At 39.4% G+C, this 15,000-nt stretch overlaps 3 protein-coding genes across 3 annotated transcripts in view; 1 reads left to right on the top strand and 2 right to left on the bottom strand.

Moving 5' to 3' along the window:
• LOC130103909 (CREB-regulated transcription coactivator 2) overlaps positions 1 to 4,720 on the bottom strand; it is a 31,598-nt gene extending 26,878 nt beyond the window's left edge. Inside the window, exons 1-4 of the mRNA XM_056270257.1 lie at positions 4,441 to 4,720; positions 1,002 to 1,103; positions 788 to 904; positions 552 to 613 (exon numbers count right to left, since the gene is read on the bottom strand). Coding sequence (XP_056126232.1) covers positions 552 to 613; positions 788 to 904; positions 1,002 to 1,103; positions 4,441 to 4,605 — 446 coding nt within the window. The 5' untranslated portion in view covers positions 4,606 to 4,720. The remainder of the gene's footprint in view (positions 1 to 551; positions 614 to 787; positions 905 to 1,001; positions 1,104 to 4,440) is intronic.
• Positions 4,721 to 7,238: 2,518 nt separating this feature from the next.
• Positions 7,239 to 13,546, bottom strand: slc39a3 (solute carrier family 39 member 3). The gene is made up of 4 exons (XM_056270263.1): positions 13,246 to 13,546; positions 12,268 to 12,366; positions 9,455 to 9,585; positions 7,239 to 8,454 (listed from the first exon to the last, which is right to left on the bottom strand). The coding sequence occupies exons 1-4, from the start codon at positions 13,253 to 13,255 to the stop codon at positions 7,618 to 7,620; spliced, it is 1,077 nt and encodes a 358-aa protein (XP_056126238.1). The 5' UTR covers positions 13,256 to 13,546; the 3' UTR covers positions 7,239 to 7,617.
• Positions 13,547 to 14,244: 698 nt separating this feature from the next.
• The window catches only part of creb3l4 (cAMP responsive element binding protein 3-like 4), a 7,518-nt gene continuing 6,762 nt past the window's right edge, over positions 14,245 to 15,000 (top strand). The window contains exon 1 of the mRNA XM_056270262.1: positions 14,245 to 14,406. Within this exon, the coding sequence (XP_056126237.1) occupies positions 14,359 to 14,406 (48 nt within the window). The 5' untranslated portion in view covers positions 14,245 to 14,358. The remainder of the gene's footprint in view (positions 14,407 to 15,000) is intronic.

Genomic DNA, 15,000 nt, shown 5'->3' on the forward strand with positions numbered 1-15,000 from the left:
GCTCTGAAAGATCAATGATATTTCCCTCAATCTCCTGCAGTGCTTCCGTCTCTGATTGATCGCTTTCACTCTTTTATCCAGTAAAAGTCTTTTAGTTTAATTGTACAAGCGTCCTCCTTCAGCTCGAGCTTCACGAGTCTTTCTGTGTCAAATCTGCTCTGATTTTATCAAGGAATAACTTTCATATTTCAGCTGGACTGAAGCAGCTTTACTTGATTATCATCATCATTTATTATAAAAATCATGAGTATCAAATATGATCATCAGGCTTTTGAGGAAGGTTTATCTGTTCTTCCCTCAATCATCAGTGTTTTGCATGTTTTACAACTATAGATCATAAAACTAAGAGTTTAACAATCTTACTCAGACTAATGTTATTGGCAGATATTGATCAGTCTCTGCTGTGCTGTTAATAAGATCTCCGTGATTCGCATCACACTCGTCGTTCACTGACTCTGCTGGAAAGAAAAGCGACGGCTGTCTGAAACCCGTCTCGTGGAAAGTGCCGCATCACTAAGAGCCAGTGTGTGTGTGAACCAATGAGACGTTACCTTCTCCAGCTGGGGTCAGGGGGCGGAGTCAGATACACAGCGCTGCTGTGAGGGGTGTCCATCTGGGGTCAGAGGTCAAGGACACAAACAGCACACACACACACATCTGTACTCGCATAATACACCTCAGCGAAAGAGATCAAGGAAAACCTGATTCCTCGTTATATCACCCCGTCATTATGTTGATTATTAATTAGTGGTGCAACGGATCACACGAAGTGTCTGCTGAAGGATACGTGTCTCCTGTAGGGTCTGCTGGGAGAGACGAAGTGCCGGTCCCTGTGCACTCGCTCCACCAGACCATGATGCCGAGTGGAGCGACTGGAGTCCAGCGGAGAGTGGAACGAGCCCTCCTGAGACACACACACACACACACACAGGGGCGTCAGATCCGTGAGGAGCTGCCGATGGCACAGGATTCAGTCCTGACACACACACACACACACACACCTGCAGTTCTGAGGCGCTCCTGCCGATCTGGTTGACATTTGGCAGAGATCCGCCGTAATACGGGCCCTGAGATCTGGCCAGTCGGACCTTCTGCGCCTGGACCTGCACACAAGCACCAGAGCAGCGTTTCAACCCTGATATCCCACAATGCAATGTGCTCCACTTGACCTTCCATTTACAGGGTGGAAAATGGACAGGAAGTCTTATTACCTGACATTTACTTGAATCATAATTTGACATCAAAAACTTACAAAAAAATTGGGGTTTCCCAAACTGGGGTTCGTGATTAAATGAAAATAGTCAATTTAATTATATCATAATGTCAAATAAAAATTTAAAAATTAAAACCAACAAACAGAAAATTCATTAACTAATGAAAAGGTCAAATGAATCATTTTAAAATAAAAATCATCAAAAATATGTTACTAAAAATTAAATTATAAAAAAACGTTAAATTAAAACGAACAAAGAATTTTGAAAAAAATCATCAAAATAGAACACTTACTAAAAGTTAATTCAATTGTTAAATGTCAAATTAAAACAAAATAAAAAAACAATAACTAAAAAAAATATTAAATCATAAAAGTGGATTAATAATTTAAAAACACTAAAAACATTAACTAAAGGTAACTTAATGATATAAGTGTCACATTACAAAATATATATATTAATTTTAAAATTGAAAAAAATTCTATTTTAATATTATGAATATGAATAAATAATTTTGAAATAAAAACATCTAAATTAAGTACTTAAAGTTAATTAAATCGTTAAATGTCAAATTAAAATAAATATTAATTCTGTAGTTTGAATCATTTACTAAAGGTAACTTAAAAAAATATATATTAATTTTAAAATTGAAAGAAATTATTTTTTAATATGAATAAATTATTTTGAAATAAAAACATCAAAATGAAGTACTTAAAGTTAATTAAATCGTTAAATGTCAAATTAAAATATTTTTTAAATAAATAAAAATCTAAAAACGTTTGATAGAAATCAATGATATCATAAAAATGTCAAATTAAAACAAACAAATAATTTTGGAAAAAAATTATCAGAATAAAACACTTACAAAAAGTTAATTAAATCGTTAAATGTCGAGAATTAAAATAAATATTTAAAAGTCAAAATAAAACACTTAATAAAAATGAATGAAATAAAAAAAAATTAAAATACATTTTACAAATAAAAACATTCAAAATGAAACACTTACTAAAAAAGATGAAATATTTTGTTTTGTTTTTGACAACATGTGACCATTACCCACGTCAGAGAACTGAACGTGAATGTGTTGTTAATTATTGGAATAAATCTCAGGCCAAATGGGTTCGGCTGACAAAACCAGTTTGGGGTTAACAATGCGAGGCATTTCCTGCCCGGCTTAAATAAGGGTTAACGTCGGTTTAACCCTGGGTTAAATATACAGTGTGAAGCAATATGTGCTGAAGATACACCATCCAACATGTTTACACACGCATGAGCAAAAGAGCATGTTTCAGGGTCAGAGGTCAACCTAATCACATTACCCACAGTTTCCCCATCCAGAGAGAAGTGTGTGTTGACATTCGACCGCACACACACACACACACACACAGTCTGAGATTTCCCAGCTGCTCTGAACAGACATAATTAAATAAATATTTTTTTACCATGTTAAACTTTGATTAGTCACTCCGTTATCTGACCCTCTCACCGTCGGTCGCGCACATCCGCCATGTTTGTAGTTTTTTAAAACGTTTTACTCATGCTTGTAGTTCCTCCTCCACAGCGCAGTGGATTGTGGGTAATATCAGCTGTTATAGTGAGCACGGATCCACACTTCGAGAAGTCGAGACATTGAGACGCAGGGCAAGACTTGCCACAGGAGATCTGAGCGTGACCTGTGACCTTTAACCCTCGCAAACACACGTCAAGAGCATCATCGTGCCTGAGAGACGGACACTGACGAACGACAGAATCAGACGATCATCTATAATCAATCGAATCAAAACACTTATTATTAAATCATAATAATTAACAAAAAATAAATAAATCATGACCTGGGCTCTAACCCTTGACCAGCCCTGGTCATTACATGACCTTTGCACTTTGACCTCACCGGTGGAGATCAATCATCTGAATAAATAAAAAATAAATTAAGTGTTTTATTTTGATTTAATTTTTAAAGGATTTATTTTAATTTAACATATTCATGGTTTGAGTTTTGGTAAGTGTTTTGTATTGAAAGTTTTTCATTTTAAATTATTTATTTTAATGTAGCATTTTATGATGCAATTATTTTAGTAAGTGTTTATTTTTATTTCTTACTAAATGCGTAATAATTCATCATAAAATGCTAGATTAAAATATATTAACATTTAGAATTAAAAACAAAATAAAAAAACATACTCAAACATAAACCATAAAAAATGTAAAATTAAAACAAATCATTTAAAAATAAAATACATCTAAATAATCACTTACTGAAACTTAAATTATAAATATTTTTAATTAAAATAAAAACACTTACTAAAACATTTTTTTTTAATCAGATTCATTTGAAAATAAAATAAAAATAATACACTTACTAAAAAATTCCATTATAAAATGCTAAATTAAATTAACCATTTTATATAAAATAATAAAATAATAAATAAAACATTCCGTCATTTAGCAGACACCTTTGTCCAAAGCGACAAGTTTAAAACTTACTAAAACTTAACATTTTAAAATATAAAATAAAAACCAAATCAAAATAATACACCAACTAAAAAATTACATTTTATTTGATAGCCTGAATATCATTATTCCGATGATGGACCTCCAGTGATGAGGTGAAAGTGCAAAGGTCAGGGTGACCAGCCCACATCAGCTTCACTGGACCAGCTCTGACAGACAGACAGCAGTGAGTTATCAGTGACATCACACACACACTCTCTCTCTCACACACACACACACTCAGTGTTACCATGGTACATGGCCAAAATACCATCACGCATTCTGGCAGTGAACCTAGATAAAGTGAATTAGACATCAGACTGTACAGCTGATTTCATGTGTGATGTTTAGACGAATTCACTGAGATTTGTGTGTGTGTGTGTGTGTGTCATGCTAATCTGCTGCTAACCGCTTCCTGTCTGACAGACTAATCAAACTCACACACGCATTTAACATTCTTTTAATGTCGTTTACCGTCATAATGGCTCTTCTAACATCTACCATATAATTAAAGTCTATTTGACGGATTTCCTTTATTCCATTTTCATGATAACAGCGTTATTGTCGTTAGCTTCCGTTAGCTAGCGCGCTACTACCTGCTCGCGCGCGCTCCTGCCAGCCGCCGAGCGCGCTCACGAGACGAGAGTAAAACACGGATTTGACGCTTTTCAGCGGGAACGTCGAAATCGCGATCCGGTTCCCGTGAGTGTGTGAGTGTGTGTGTGTGTGTGTGTGTTACCCGGGTGGAGGTGAGGTCCATCATGACCTGCTGGAACGCCGCGGTCTCCTCAGCCTGTCTCTGCGTGTGGAGCGCGATCTTCTCGCTGAACTTTCGCGGGTTTGAGGGACCAGAACCGCCGTGATTCGGTCCCGGTGCCGGTCCGCATGATCCCGCGGAGGACATGATGATGATCGAACCCAGAACTCACATTCAGACCCGAAGAACCGACATACACACACTTACTGACAGAGAGAGACAGACGAGCCCTCTAGGGGCACGAGCGAGACTTACACGCGCACACACACTGACTGTACACACTCAACATTCAAACTCAACACACACACACACCAACATTTTAACATTCAAACTCAACACACACACACCAACACTGACGGACTTACAGCACAACTAGTATTGAAAATAGCGTTTTAATATTTTTCTTTTTACGATTTAAGTTTGAGTAAGTTTTTATTTAGATTTTTTAAAACCATTTTTATGGTTCAAGTTTTAGGTTGTTTTTCATTTTAAATAATTTATTTAAATTTTGCATCTAATTATTTTAGTAAATTATTCATTTTAATTTTGCATTTAATTATGTAATTATTTTAGTAAGCGTTTAATTTCTTACTAAAAAAATATTATTTATATAAAATAATTTTTTAGACCTAAAAAAGTAATGGAAGTTAATAAAAAAATATACATTTAGGAACATTTTTATAATAAATATATATTTTCCAAATACTCCACACTTTTGCCTCATTTAGTATGCGCGGTTCTATGAATATGCAAATGAGCCCCGCCTCCACTCACTCACTCAGAGATCCACTGGTTGACGATCACACGTTGATCTGATTGGTTACAAGGTCGTTTGTGACGTCAGAAACACCAGCGATTTCAAACCGTGTTTTTGAGACTGTCTTTGGTTCACTGCAGTTTTAAGCAGGATATACTCAGCAATGCTGTCGACTTATGAACTTACACACGGTGTGTCTTAAAGCGTATTAACAACACCACATACACACATAAACAACATTAAAAGCTGGATTTACACCACAGGGGGACTTTAAAAACCCTGTAATGACTTTTATAGTTATTATATTGCATTATTTACACTCACCGGCCACTTTATTAGGTACCCCATGCTAGTAACGGGTTGGACCCCCTTTTGCCTTCAGAACTGCCTCAATTCTTCGTGGCATAGATTCAACAAGGTGCTGGAAGCATTCCTCAGGGAGTTTGGTCCATATTGACATGATGGCATCACACAGTTGCCGCAGATTTGTCGGCTGCACATCCATGATGCGAATCTCCCGTTCCACCACATCCCAAAGATGCTCTATTGGGTTGAGATCTGGTGACTGTGGAGGCCATTTTAGTACAGTGAACTCATTGTCATGTTCAAGAAACCAATTTGAAATGATTAGAGCTTTGTGACATGGTGGAAGTAGCCATCAGAGGATGGGTACATGGTGGCCATAAAGGGATGGACATGGTCAGAAACAATGCTCAGGTAGGCCGTGGCATTTAAACGATGCCCAATTGGCACTAAGGGGCCTAAAGTGTGCCAGGAAAACATCCCCCACACCATTACACCACCACCACCAGCCTGCACAGTGGTAACAAGGCATGATGGTTCCATGTTCTCATTCTGTTTACGCCAAATTCTGACTCTACCATCTGAATGTCTCAACAGAAATCGAGACTCATCAGACCAGGCAACATTTTTCCAGTCTTCAACTGTTCAATTTTGGTGAGCTCTTGCAAATTGTAGCCTTTTTCCTATTTGTAGTGGAGATGAGTGGTACCCGGTGGGGTCTTCTGCTGTTGTAGCCCATCCGCCTCAAGGTTGTGCGTGTTGTGGCTTCACAAATGCTTTGCTGCATACCTCGGTTGTAACGAGTGGTTATTTCAGTCACTGTTGCCCTTCTATCAGCTCGAACCAGTCTGGCCATTCTCCTCTGACCTCTGGCATCAACAAGGCATTTCAGCCCACAGAACTGCCGCTCACTGGATGTTTTTTCTTTTTCGGACCATTCTCTGTAAACCCTAGAGATGGTTGTGCGTGAAAATCCCAGTAGATTAGCAGTTTCTGAAATACTCAGACCAGCCCTTCTGGCACCAACAATCATGCCACGTTCAAAGTCACTCAAATCAACTTTCTTCCCCATACTGATGCTCGGTTTGAACTGCAGGAGATTGTCTTGACCATGTCTACATGCCTAAATGCACTGAGTTGCCGCCATGTGATTGGCTGCTTAGAAATTAAGTGTTAACGAGCAGTTGGACAGGTGTACCTAATAAAGTGGCCGGTGAGTGTATATATACATATAGCATATTTTCCAGGCTTTGCTTTGGAAATATTGTATTATTTACAGCCATGCCAATAAATCTCTTTAATTTTGAATTGACAACTGAACACAACACACACACAATAAAACACAGCTCACACATTATTATTGATTCTACACCATCTGTTGTGACACATGGAATCAGATGTTTGCATCATTCTGACATTCATCTAAGATGTGTGTGTTTGTATTTAATGTTGTGCAGGAATACAGAATCTGATCATATGTGTAAAAATACTGTAGCACTTTGTATACCGGTAATAGCCTACATTAATATAAAACTGCCTAATAGCGTGTTAAACTAAAGCAAACAGCAGAAAATGTACAAATTAATATCTATGAAGACTTTATTCTATGAAGTGCTTTCTGATTTTATTAAAATGTTGTGTATTTAAAGGTGCAGTCTATAAGAATGACGGCTAGTGGTGGAAATAGGTACTGCAGTCCAAATTCAAAATACCAGTAAGTGGATGAGTTGATTTATCCGCGTTTTAATATGCTCTCGTTCATAGAGATTTTTAGATGAATACTTTTTAGGTTGGGTAGAATCTGCGATCTCTGACCCAGTTTGTTTGCTGGCTGCAATACGCTGTGTTTTCTATTGGCGAAATACTATTGGCTGAACTGGCAGTGGGCGGAGTCACACAGACCAAAACAAGAACAGACAGACAACATGAAATGTGTAAAATAATAAGTAAAATAACTGGCTGTAGAAGTGTTTTTAAGTATATGAAATTAGCCTGTTTCCTAAATATCTGCAAACATATTATGGTATTTCATGCTTTAGTAGAGTGAAAAAACTACATCCAACACCTTTAAAGCACATTTTCTGATCCAAGCGCTCCGATCAGACTTTACAGAACAGAACGGCAGTAACCAGAGCAAATCCCGTGAGCAGGAACGTGACTTTATGGATGCGATGCTTCGGAGAGGCCGATTCCTGCCACAGGAGTCCAGCGATGGAGACGTAGATGAAGATCCCAGACGCCAGACCCTCGACGGCACATCGGACCAGCTGAACCGTAGCGCTGGGATTCATCCCGACCATTCCCATTCCCATCCTGATCCCGATTCCCACCGGACAGGAGAGGGAGAACAGAATGAGGCATCCGGACGCCACGGCCTGACGGAGACCGTAGTGGCTCATCCGTACGGAGAGACTGAACGCCATGATTGCCTGCCGGAGAAACAGCGTCACACCAATCTGCAGGATTAGTTCGGGATCCAGCTGGGATCCGGCGCTCAGACCCTCGACCAGAGCACACACACACAGGCAGAACACCAGGAGAAGCACACGCAGACCCACGTGCTCCGGAGAAGCGGATCCGTCGGTCCCGGAGAGACGATGGGAATGACCAGGAGAATCCCGACTCTGGGCCATGTGAGGGTCTATGAGCAACTGTTTCTCGAGGGATTCGTCGGTCCAGGATCGGCCGGGAGAATCCCGACTCTGGGTCATGTGAGGGTCTATGAGCGCCTGTTTCTCGAGGGATTCGTCGGCCCCGGAGAGATGATGGGAACGCCCGGGAGAATCCCGACTCTTGGTTACGTGAGGGTCTATGAGCGCCTTTTTCTCGAGGGATTCGTAGCTCGTCGGATCTCGGAACGCCAGCAACATCTGCTCCGACACGAACACCAGAAGGAATCCCATGGACACGATGAACTCGGCCAGCGGGAAATGAAGCTGCAAAGACAGAGACTCTCATTAATCACATGTTTAACATCGGAGAACGTCCTGCATTAGTGGTAATAGAGAACAAAGGTTTACAAATTAAACCCTCAACATGGATTTTTATTATCTATTGTGACATCATGAGAGGGCGTGTGTCCTAGAGGGCATTGCCCCCAGATGGCTGGAGCAAGATGGCCGCCGGTTAAGGACTACAAAACCCAGGCTGCCTGAGAGTACAGCATCAGCTAATGAGACCGGCAGCAGGCTCTAAGAGTGTGTGTGAGAAACTGTTGAAGGTGTGTGTGGCTGGGGACATGTACCTCTGTGAAACAAAGAAGATTGAGTTGTTTTGAGCTGAAGAGATTTAAGTTGTAAAACTTTTTGTTTGATTATTAACCCTTGTTTTTGGGGGTCCTTGAGATGTTTTGACATGCCCTGACATTTGTGTTTCTTTCAGTTGCTTATAAACATATTAATGGCAAAGGTATTATTACACTCTATTCAGCACAAACAGGGCTACCATAATATGTGAGCAACATGTATGTATATGTTTGTATTTTTTAGAGAATAATGTTTATGCATGGTTATTGAAAAAACAAAAAAAAATAAAGTTTCTGAAATAAGGCCACAAAACACATACTAAATATGTGTCCACAAGACTTTTGACTAATGGGTGTTTTTGCCTAGATTTCTGGCTTCAAAGTGATGTGAAAATCATCCTGCCTATTTATTCACATAAAACAATACATTTATTTAAATTTTGTAGGACACTTTTTGTTTAGAAAGGTAATATGCGTGGGGGCGTGAATGTATCTAAACTAGTGGTTCCTCTAGAAACATTTTCCTGGTTGCATTCGCACCGCCAGTAGGAACTCTGAAGTGACGTAAGCCGCGCTTGTTGTCGGGACTTTTATTTTGACGGTGCTGAGAATACTGTACACTCACCAGTACTATTTGTAAACACACTAAGTCACATACTTTGATTAATTAATAATAATAATTAATGACTGACCGCGAGGCCGAGCCGGCTGAAGGTTTCTCTGGCGTGGGTCAGATAATCGGGCAGCAGATCCAGCAAACATGAGCAAAGAAACACACCGTCAGACAAACATGAGGCCAGACTCATGACTCCAAGCCGCACACCTGAGTGACACACAGAGAGGATCATGGGACACCGACACACAGAGAGGATCATGGGACTCCAACACAAGAGCTTTAGCTTTACTTCATGACAGTTAATAACTTTCTGTAGACAAAAAATCTCATTACTCATGTTAGCTGTTAGCAAAAAAAGTATATTATTTAAAATTGTAATTAGTGTACATCAAGGTATTACTTGCTATACAGAATTAATTGTATGTTGATGGACCCCATTGACTTTTCGCGATTAATCGCGTCCAAAATAAAAGTTTGTGTTTACATAATACACACTCACCTAAAGGATTATTAGGAACACCATACTAATACTGTGTTTGACCCCCTTTTGCCTTCAGAACTGCCTTAATTCTACGTGGCATTGATTCAACAAGGTGCTGAAAGCATTCTTTAGAAATGTTGGCCCATATTGATAGGATAGCATCTTGCAGTTGATGGAGATTTGTGGGATGCACATCCAGGGCACGAAGCTCCCGTTCCACCACATCCCAAAGATGCTCTATTGGGTTGAGATCTGGTGACTGTGGGGGCCATTTTAGTACAGTGAACTCATTGTCATGTTCAAGAAACCAATTTGAAATGATTCAGGCTTTGTGACATGGTGCATTATCCTGCTGGAAGTAGCCATCAGAGGATGGGTACATGGTGGCCATAAAGGGATGGACATGGTCAGAAACAATGCTCAGGTAGGCCGTGGCATTTAAACGATGCCCAATTGACACTAAGGGGCCTAAAGTGTGCCAAGAAAACATCCCCCACACCATTACACCACCACCACTAGCCTGCACAGTGGTAACAAGGCATGATGGATCCATGTTCTCATTCTGTTTACGCCAAATTCTGACTCTAGCATCTGAATGTCTCAACAGAAATCGAGACTCATCAGACCAGGCAACATTTTTCCAGTCTTCAACTGTCCATTTTTGGTGAGCTCTTGCAAATTGTAGCCTCTTTTTCCTATTTGTAGTGGAGATGAGTGGTACCCGGTGGGGTCTTCTGCTGTTGTAGCCCATCCGCCTCAAGGTTGTGCGTGTTGTGGCTTCACAAATGCTTTGCTGCATACCTCGGTTGTAACGAGTGGTTATTTCAGTCAAAGTTGCTCTTCTATCAGCTCGAACCAGTCTGGCCATTCTCCTCTGACCTCTGGCATCAACAAGGCATTTTCGCCCACAGGACTGCCGCATACTGGATGTTTTTCCCTTTTCACACCATTCTTTGTAAACCCTAGAAATGGTTGTGCGTGAAAATCCCAGTAACTGAGCAGATTGTGAAATACTCAGACCGGCCCATCTGGCACCAACAACCATGCCACACTCAAAATTGCTTAAATCACCTTTCTTTCCCATTCTGACATTCAGTTTGGAGTTCAGGAGATTGTCTTGACCAGGACCACACCCCTAAATGCATTGAAGCAACTGCCATGTGATTGGTTGGTTAGATAATTGCATTAATGAGAAATTGAACAGGTGTTCCTAATAATCCTTTAGGTGAGTGTATGTGTGTGTACTGTGTGTAATTATTTTGTGTATATATAAATACACACACATGCATGTATATATTTAAGATTTTTTTATTTATTTATATATAAAATATTTCTATTTAATATTATATATATTTAATATATATAATATGAATTATTTATACAGTATATATATGCATATGTGAGTATTGTAACGATTAATCGTTGCCCAGCACTAACATGGGCAAATATATACTATAATAATGAATAATTATAATGTATAATTAATTATCAATTATTATTTTAAACAGTTAAAGGGATAGTTCACCCAAAAATGAACATTAGCCCATGATTTACTCTCCCTCAAGCCATCCTAGTGTATATGACACTCTTCTGTCAGACGAACACAATCTGAGTTAAACATGTCCTGACTCTTCCAAGCTTATAATGGGATCCAGTGGGTGTATGTCTTTAGAAGTCCATCAAAGCTCATCCATTCATGATTAAAGTGCATCTGTCCATCATAAAAGTGGATCTGTCCATCATAAAAGTGGATCTGTCCATCATAAAAGTGGATCTATCCATCATAAAAGTGGATCTATCCATCAAAGGCCTTCTGAAGCGAAGCGTTCGTGTAAAAAAAATATCCATATTTAAAACTTTATCGATCAATAACTAGCTTCCGGCAGACGTCCGTACGCATCGGTTTTCAAAGAGCAACACTAGAGCTTGACGCACGACGTAATGACGAACGCGTCGCTCAGCCCTGTGTGTTCGAACCGCGAGAGGCGTCGATTTCCGCCATTACGCCGTGCGTGTTAATCCTTCACTGTAGATCGATGCGTACGGCCGTCTGCCGGAAGCTAGTTATTTTAGTCGATGAAGTTTTAAATATGGATATTTTTCTTACACGAACGCTTCGCTTCAGAAGGCCTTTATTAACCCCCCGGATGACAGATGCACTTTTATCCTGAATGGATGCACTTTGATGGACTTCCAAATACACCCACTGGATCCCATTATAAAGCTTGGAAGAGCCAGGACATTTTTTATATAACTTATATAGGAATGTCATATACACCCGTCCTAGGATGACTTCAGGGTGAGTAAATCATGGGCTAATGTTCATCTTTGGGTGAGCTATCTCTTTAAGCGATGTGTCTGAACAGGACTGATTGAGCTGATGGTGTAGAGATACTCCTGATGTTCACCTGCCACTCGTCTGATCACACACACCGGGCCGAAGCCACACAGGAGACTGAAGCACAGCATCAGAGTCAACATCGCCGGCTCGATCTGGAGCCCGCAGCCTGGGGGGGGGGGACATGTGTAAAATTGTTTTACACATGTTCCTACTTTTCACAGTATAATGTGGTTCTTTATACACACACACATATATATACATAGGTGCCATTTACATTTCAGGATGAGGGTGATATCATATTATGATAAACTGAGATTTGCATTTTGCAAAAAAAAAAAATATATATTTACAAATGTGTTTTATGTCACAAACACAACTCTGCCTGGCATTTATTTGTGAAGCACTTCTTGTGCATTTGTAAATCCCTGCATGCATCTGTGGGTTTAAACGCTTCTAAAAAAAGCCCACAAATAAGTGACTCCACCCACCGTCTACTCAAAAAATACATCTTTGCATTATTTTGGATGCTGTAAGTAACTTTTACAAAAAACTATTAAGTCTGAATCATATTCATTATTCATTCGCTTTTCTGTAATTTCAGGGCAAGACCGCCCAGAGTGTAAAGCCCTACCGTGATTGGTTGTAGTAGCGAAAACGTGCTACGATTGGTCAGCTCAATGTGTCCGTTATCTGATTGGCTTGAGGAAACGGTGGGTGGAGTCACTTATTTTCCTTAAACCCACAGATGCGAGAGGGGATTTACAAATGCACAGAAAGTGGTTCACAAATAAATGCCAGGCAGAGTTGTGTTTGTGACATAAAACACATTTGTAAATATATTTTTTTATTTGCAAAATCTAATTTTATTTATTTGTGAGTTGTATACATTTTTGTGAATCTCTTTACATTTGTTTGTGAATCTCAATCTATTTATTTGGAATAATGCTACCCCATATTAAACAATCATCACTGAACAGAATTCAGAAACTAAAACCATAATTCAAGAAACACTGTCAGACTTTACAGTAGTTCTCAAAGTACTCACCAGTACACATGAAATGAAGATTATCTGAGTTTTTTGTTGTTTGTGTTGCTAAATCTCTTCTACATAAAACTTCTCTTCATAATTCAAACCATAGATTCAAACAAAAAGTAAACGAGACTGAATCATAAGCGTCCGCCAATAACTTTCCACACTGGAAGAAATTCCAGTTTTGTTCGTATTTAACATGTTACATGAACATCACTCGAGCAGATCGTGGGCTTTTCTTGAGGTTTGTTCCCGTATAAAGCTGCACTTCTGTTCCTGTTTTCGGGAAGCGGACAGTGAGTCACGACATGTTCCGAATCTGATTCATTTCAGTGAACAATTCAGCGGACGAGTCAGTTGCCTGAACGATTCAGATTGAGATTGTAACATCCAATTCATTAAAGAGATCCGGCTCAAAAGAGTGAATCACCTGCGAAACGGTCATCAATATGACTCACAATAACTGTCCACAACTTGTCTAAACCTGCTCAAAGAACATCACAAACATGAATTAAATCCCTGCAACCAGTGATTTGGTCATATACACTGAATAACTTATGATAATATCAAAAATAATATATTATACACCCAATAACAGAGGGCGCAATTTAACCAAAAACTGTCTTTCAAACAAAAAACATTAAGTCGCTTTGCCGTGTACCCTATAATGTTTGTACGCGTCATTGGTAATGGAAACCCCAAATAAAATCTCTATAAAACTATTTAAAATCATTTATAAGTAATCACAAAGAACGATTGTGATTGGTCCATCCATCCTGACTAGCGTGGAGAAAAGTAACAGGGATCACGTGACTGTACGTGTCTCTCTAACATAGGTCTGAAAAACAATAGCGACACTAAGACACTTTAAAATACTTTGAAGTAAGCAAATACTTCATATAATATACTTTAATATACTGATAAGTAAACAAAAAAAAAATGTTTTTAAACTCACTTTATGCAGAGGCGCGTGATGATGTGCTATTGGTCAGCGTCTCTCCAGAGCCCCGCCCACACGCCGAACGCGGATGTGAATCACACTGAATCAAATGAACCAGAAGATCCGGATCCACACAGGGAAATATTCGCGAATGCTCGCATAATACACCGAACACTCGTGTGTGAAGGATGCGAGAACCCGAGATAGTGACCGGGGACGTCAAATCCACCGAGCGAGTGAGTAAAACGTGCAGATAACACTAGAAACGCGGTTTATTTACTGTGATTGAGTGACAGCTCAACATACAGACACATCATCAGCTGTTGTTTATGTTGCTGTAATCTAATCTTCATATGTGCACTCCGCCTGTTTAATAGCGCATGCTGATATTATATCTATTCCGTATGCAAAGCTAGTTTAGTGAGTGTAGAGAACTAGTGAAATGGGTCTCTTGCTATATGTCTGTGTAACACAGTAAGTCCAAACCCTACCAGGATGTCCACATCCTCCCACAGACAGACAGGTGAGATGACAGACAGGTAGAGCTCGTTGAACCTCACGTGTCACTCTACCTGAAACAGGTTATTTACTTCTACACTGTTAAAAATGTCATTGTTCACAGAAAACTGCTTCTTGTTAAGACACTGCAGGTCAAACCATTGATTTTCTTCCATGCACTGGTCAGTTTCGAGGTCTGCTCTGCTTCCATAATACGAGACTAGTGGAAAGAAATCATCCGAAATGCACTTTGAAGTGTTTATTTTATTGCACTTGATATATTTGCTTCTGTAGATCTTTAAAGGCGGTGAGTTTGAGTCATAAATCTCCAC

Source organism: Rhinichthys klamathensis, unplaced genomic scaffold (genome assembly GCF_029890125.1).
Source record: "Rhinichthys klamathensis goyatoka isolate OS25496 unplaced genomic scaffold, OSU_Roscu_1.1 h1tg000300l_1, whole genome shotgun sequence".
In the NCBI taxonomy this organism is placed as follows: Eukaryota; Metazoa; Chordata; class Actinopteri; order Cypriniformes; family Leuciscidae; genus Rhinichthys; species Rhinichthys klamathensis.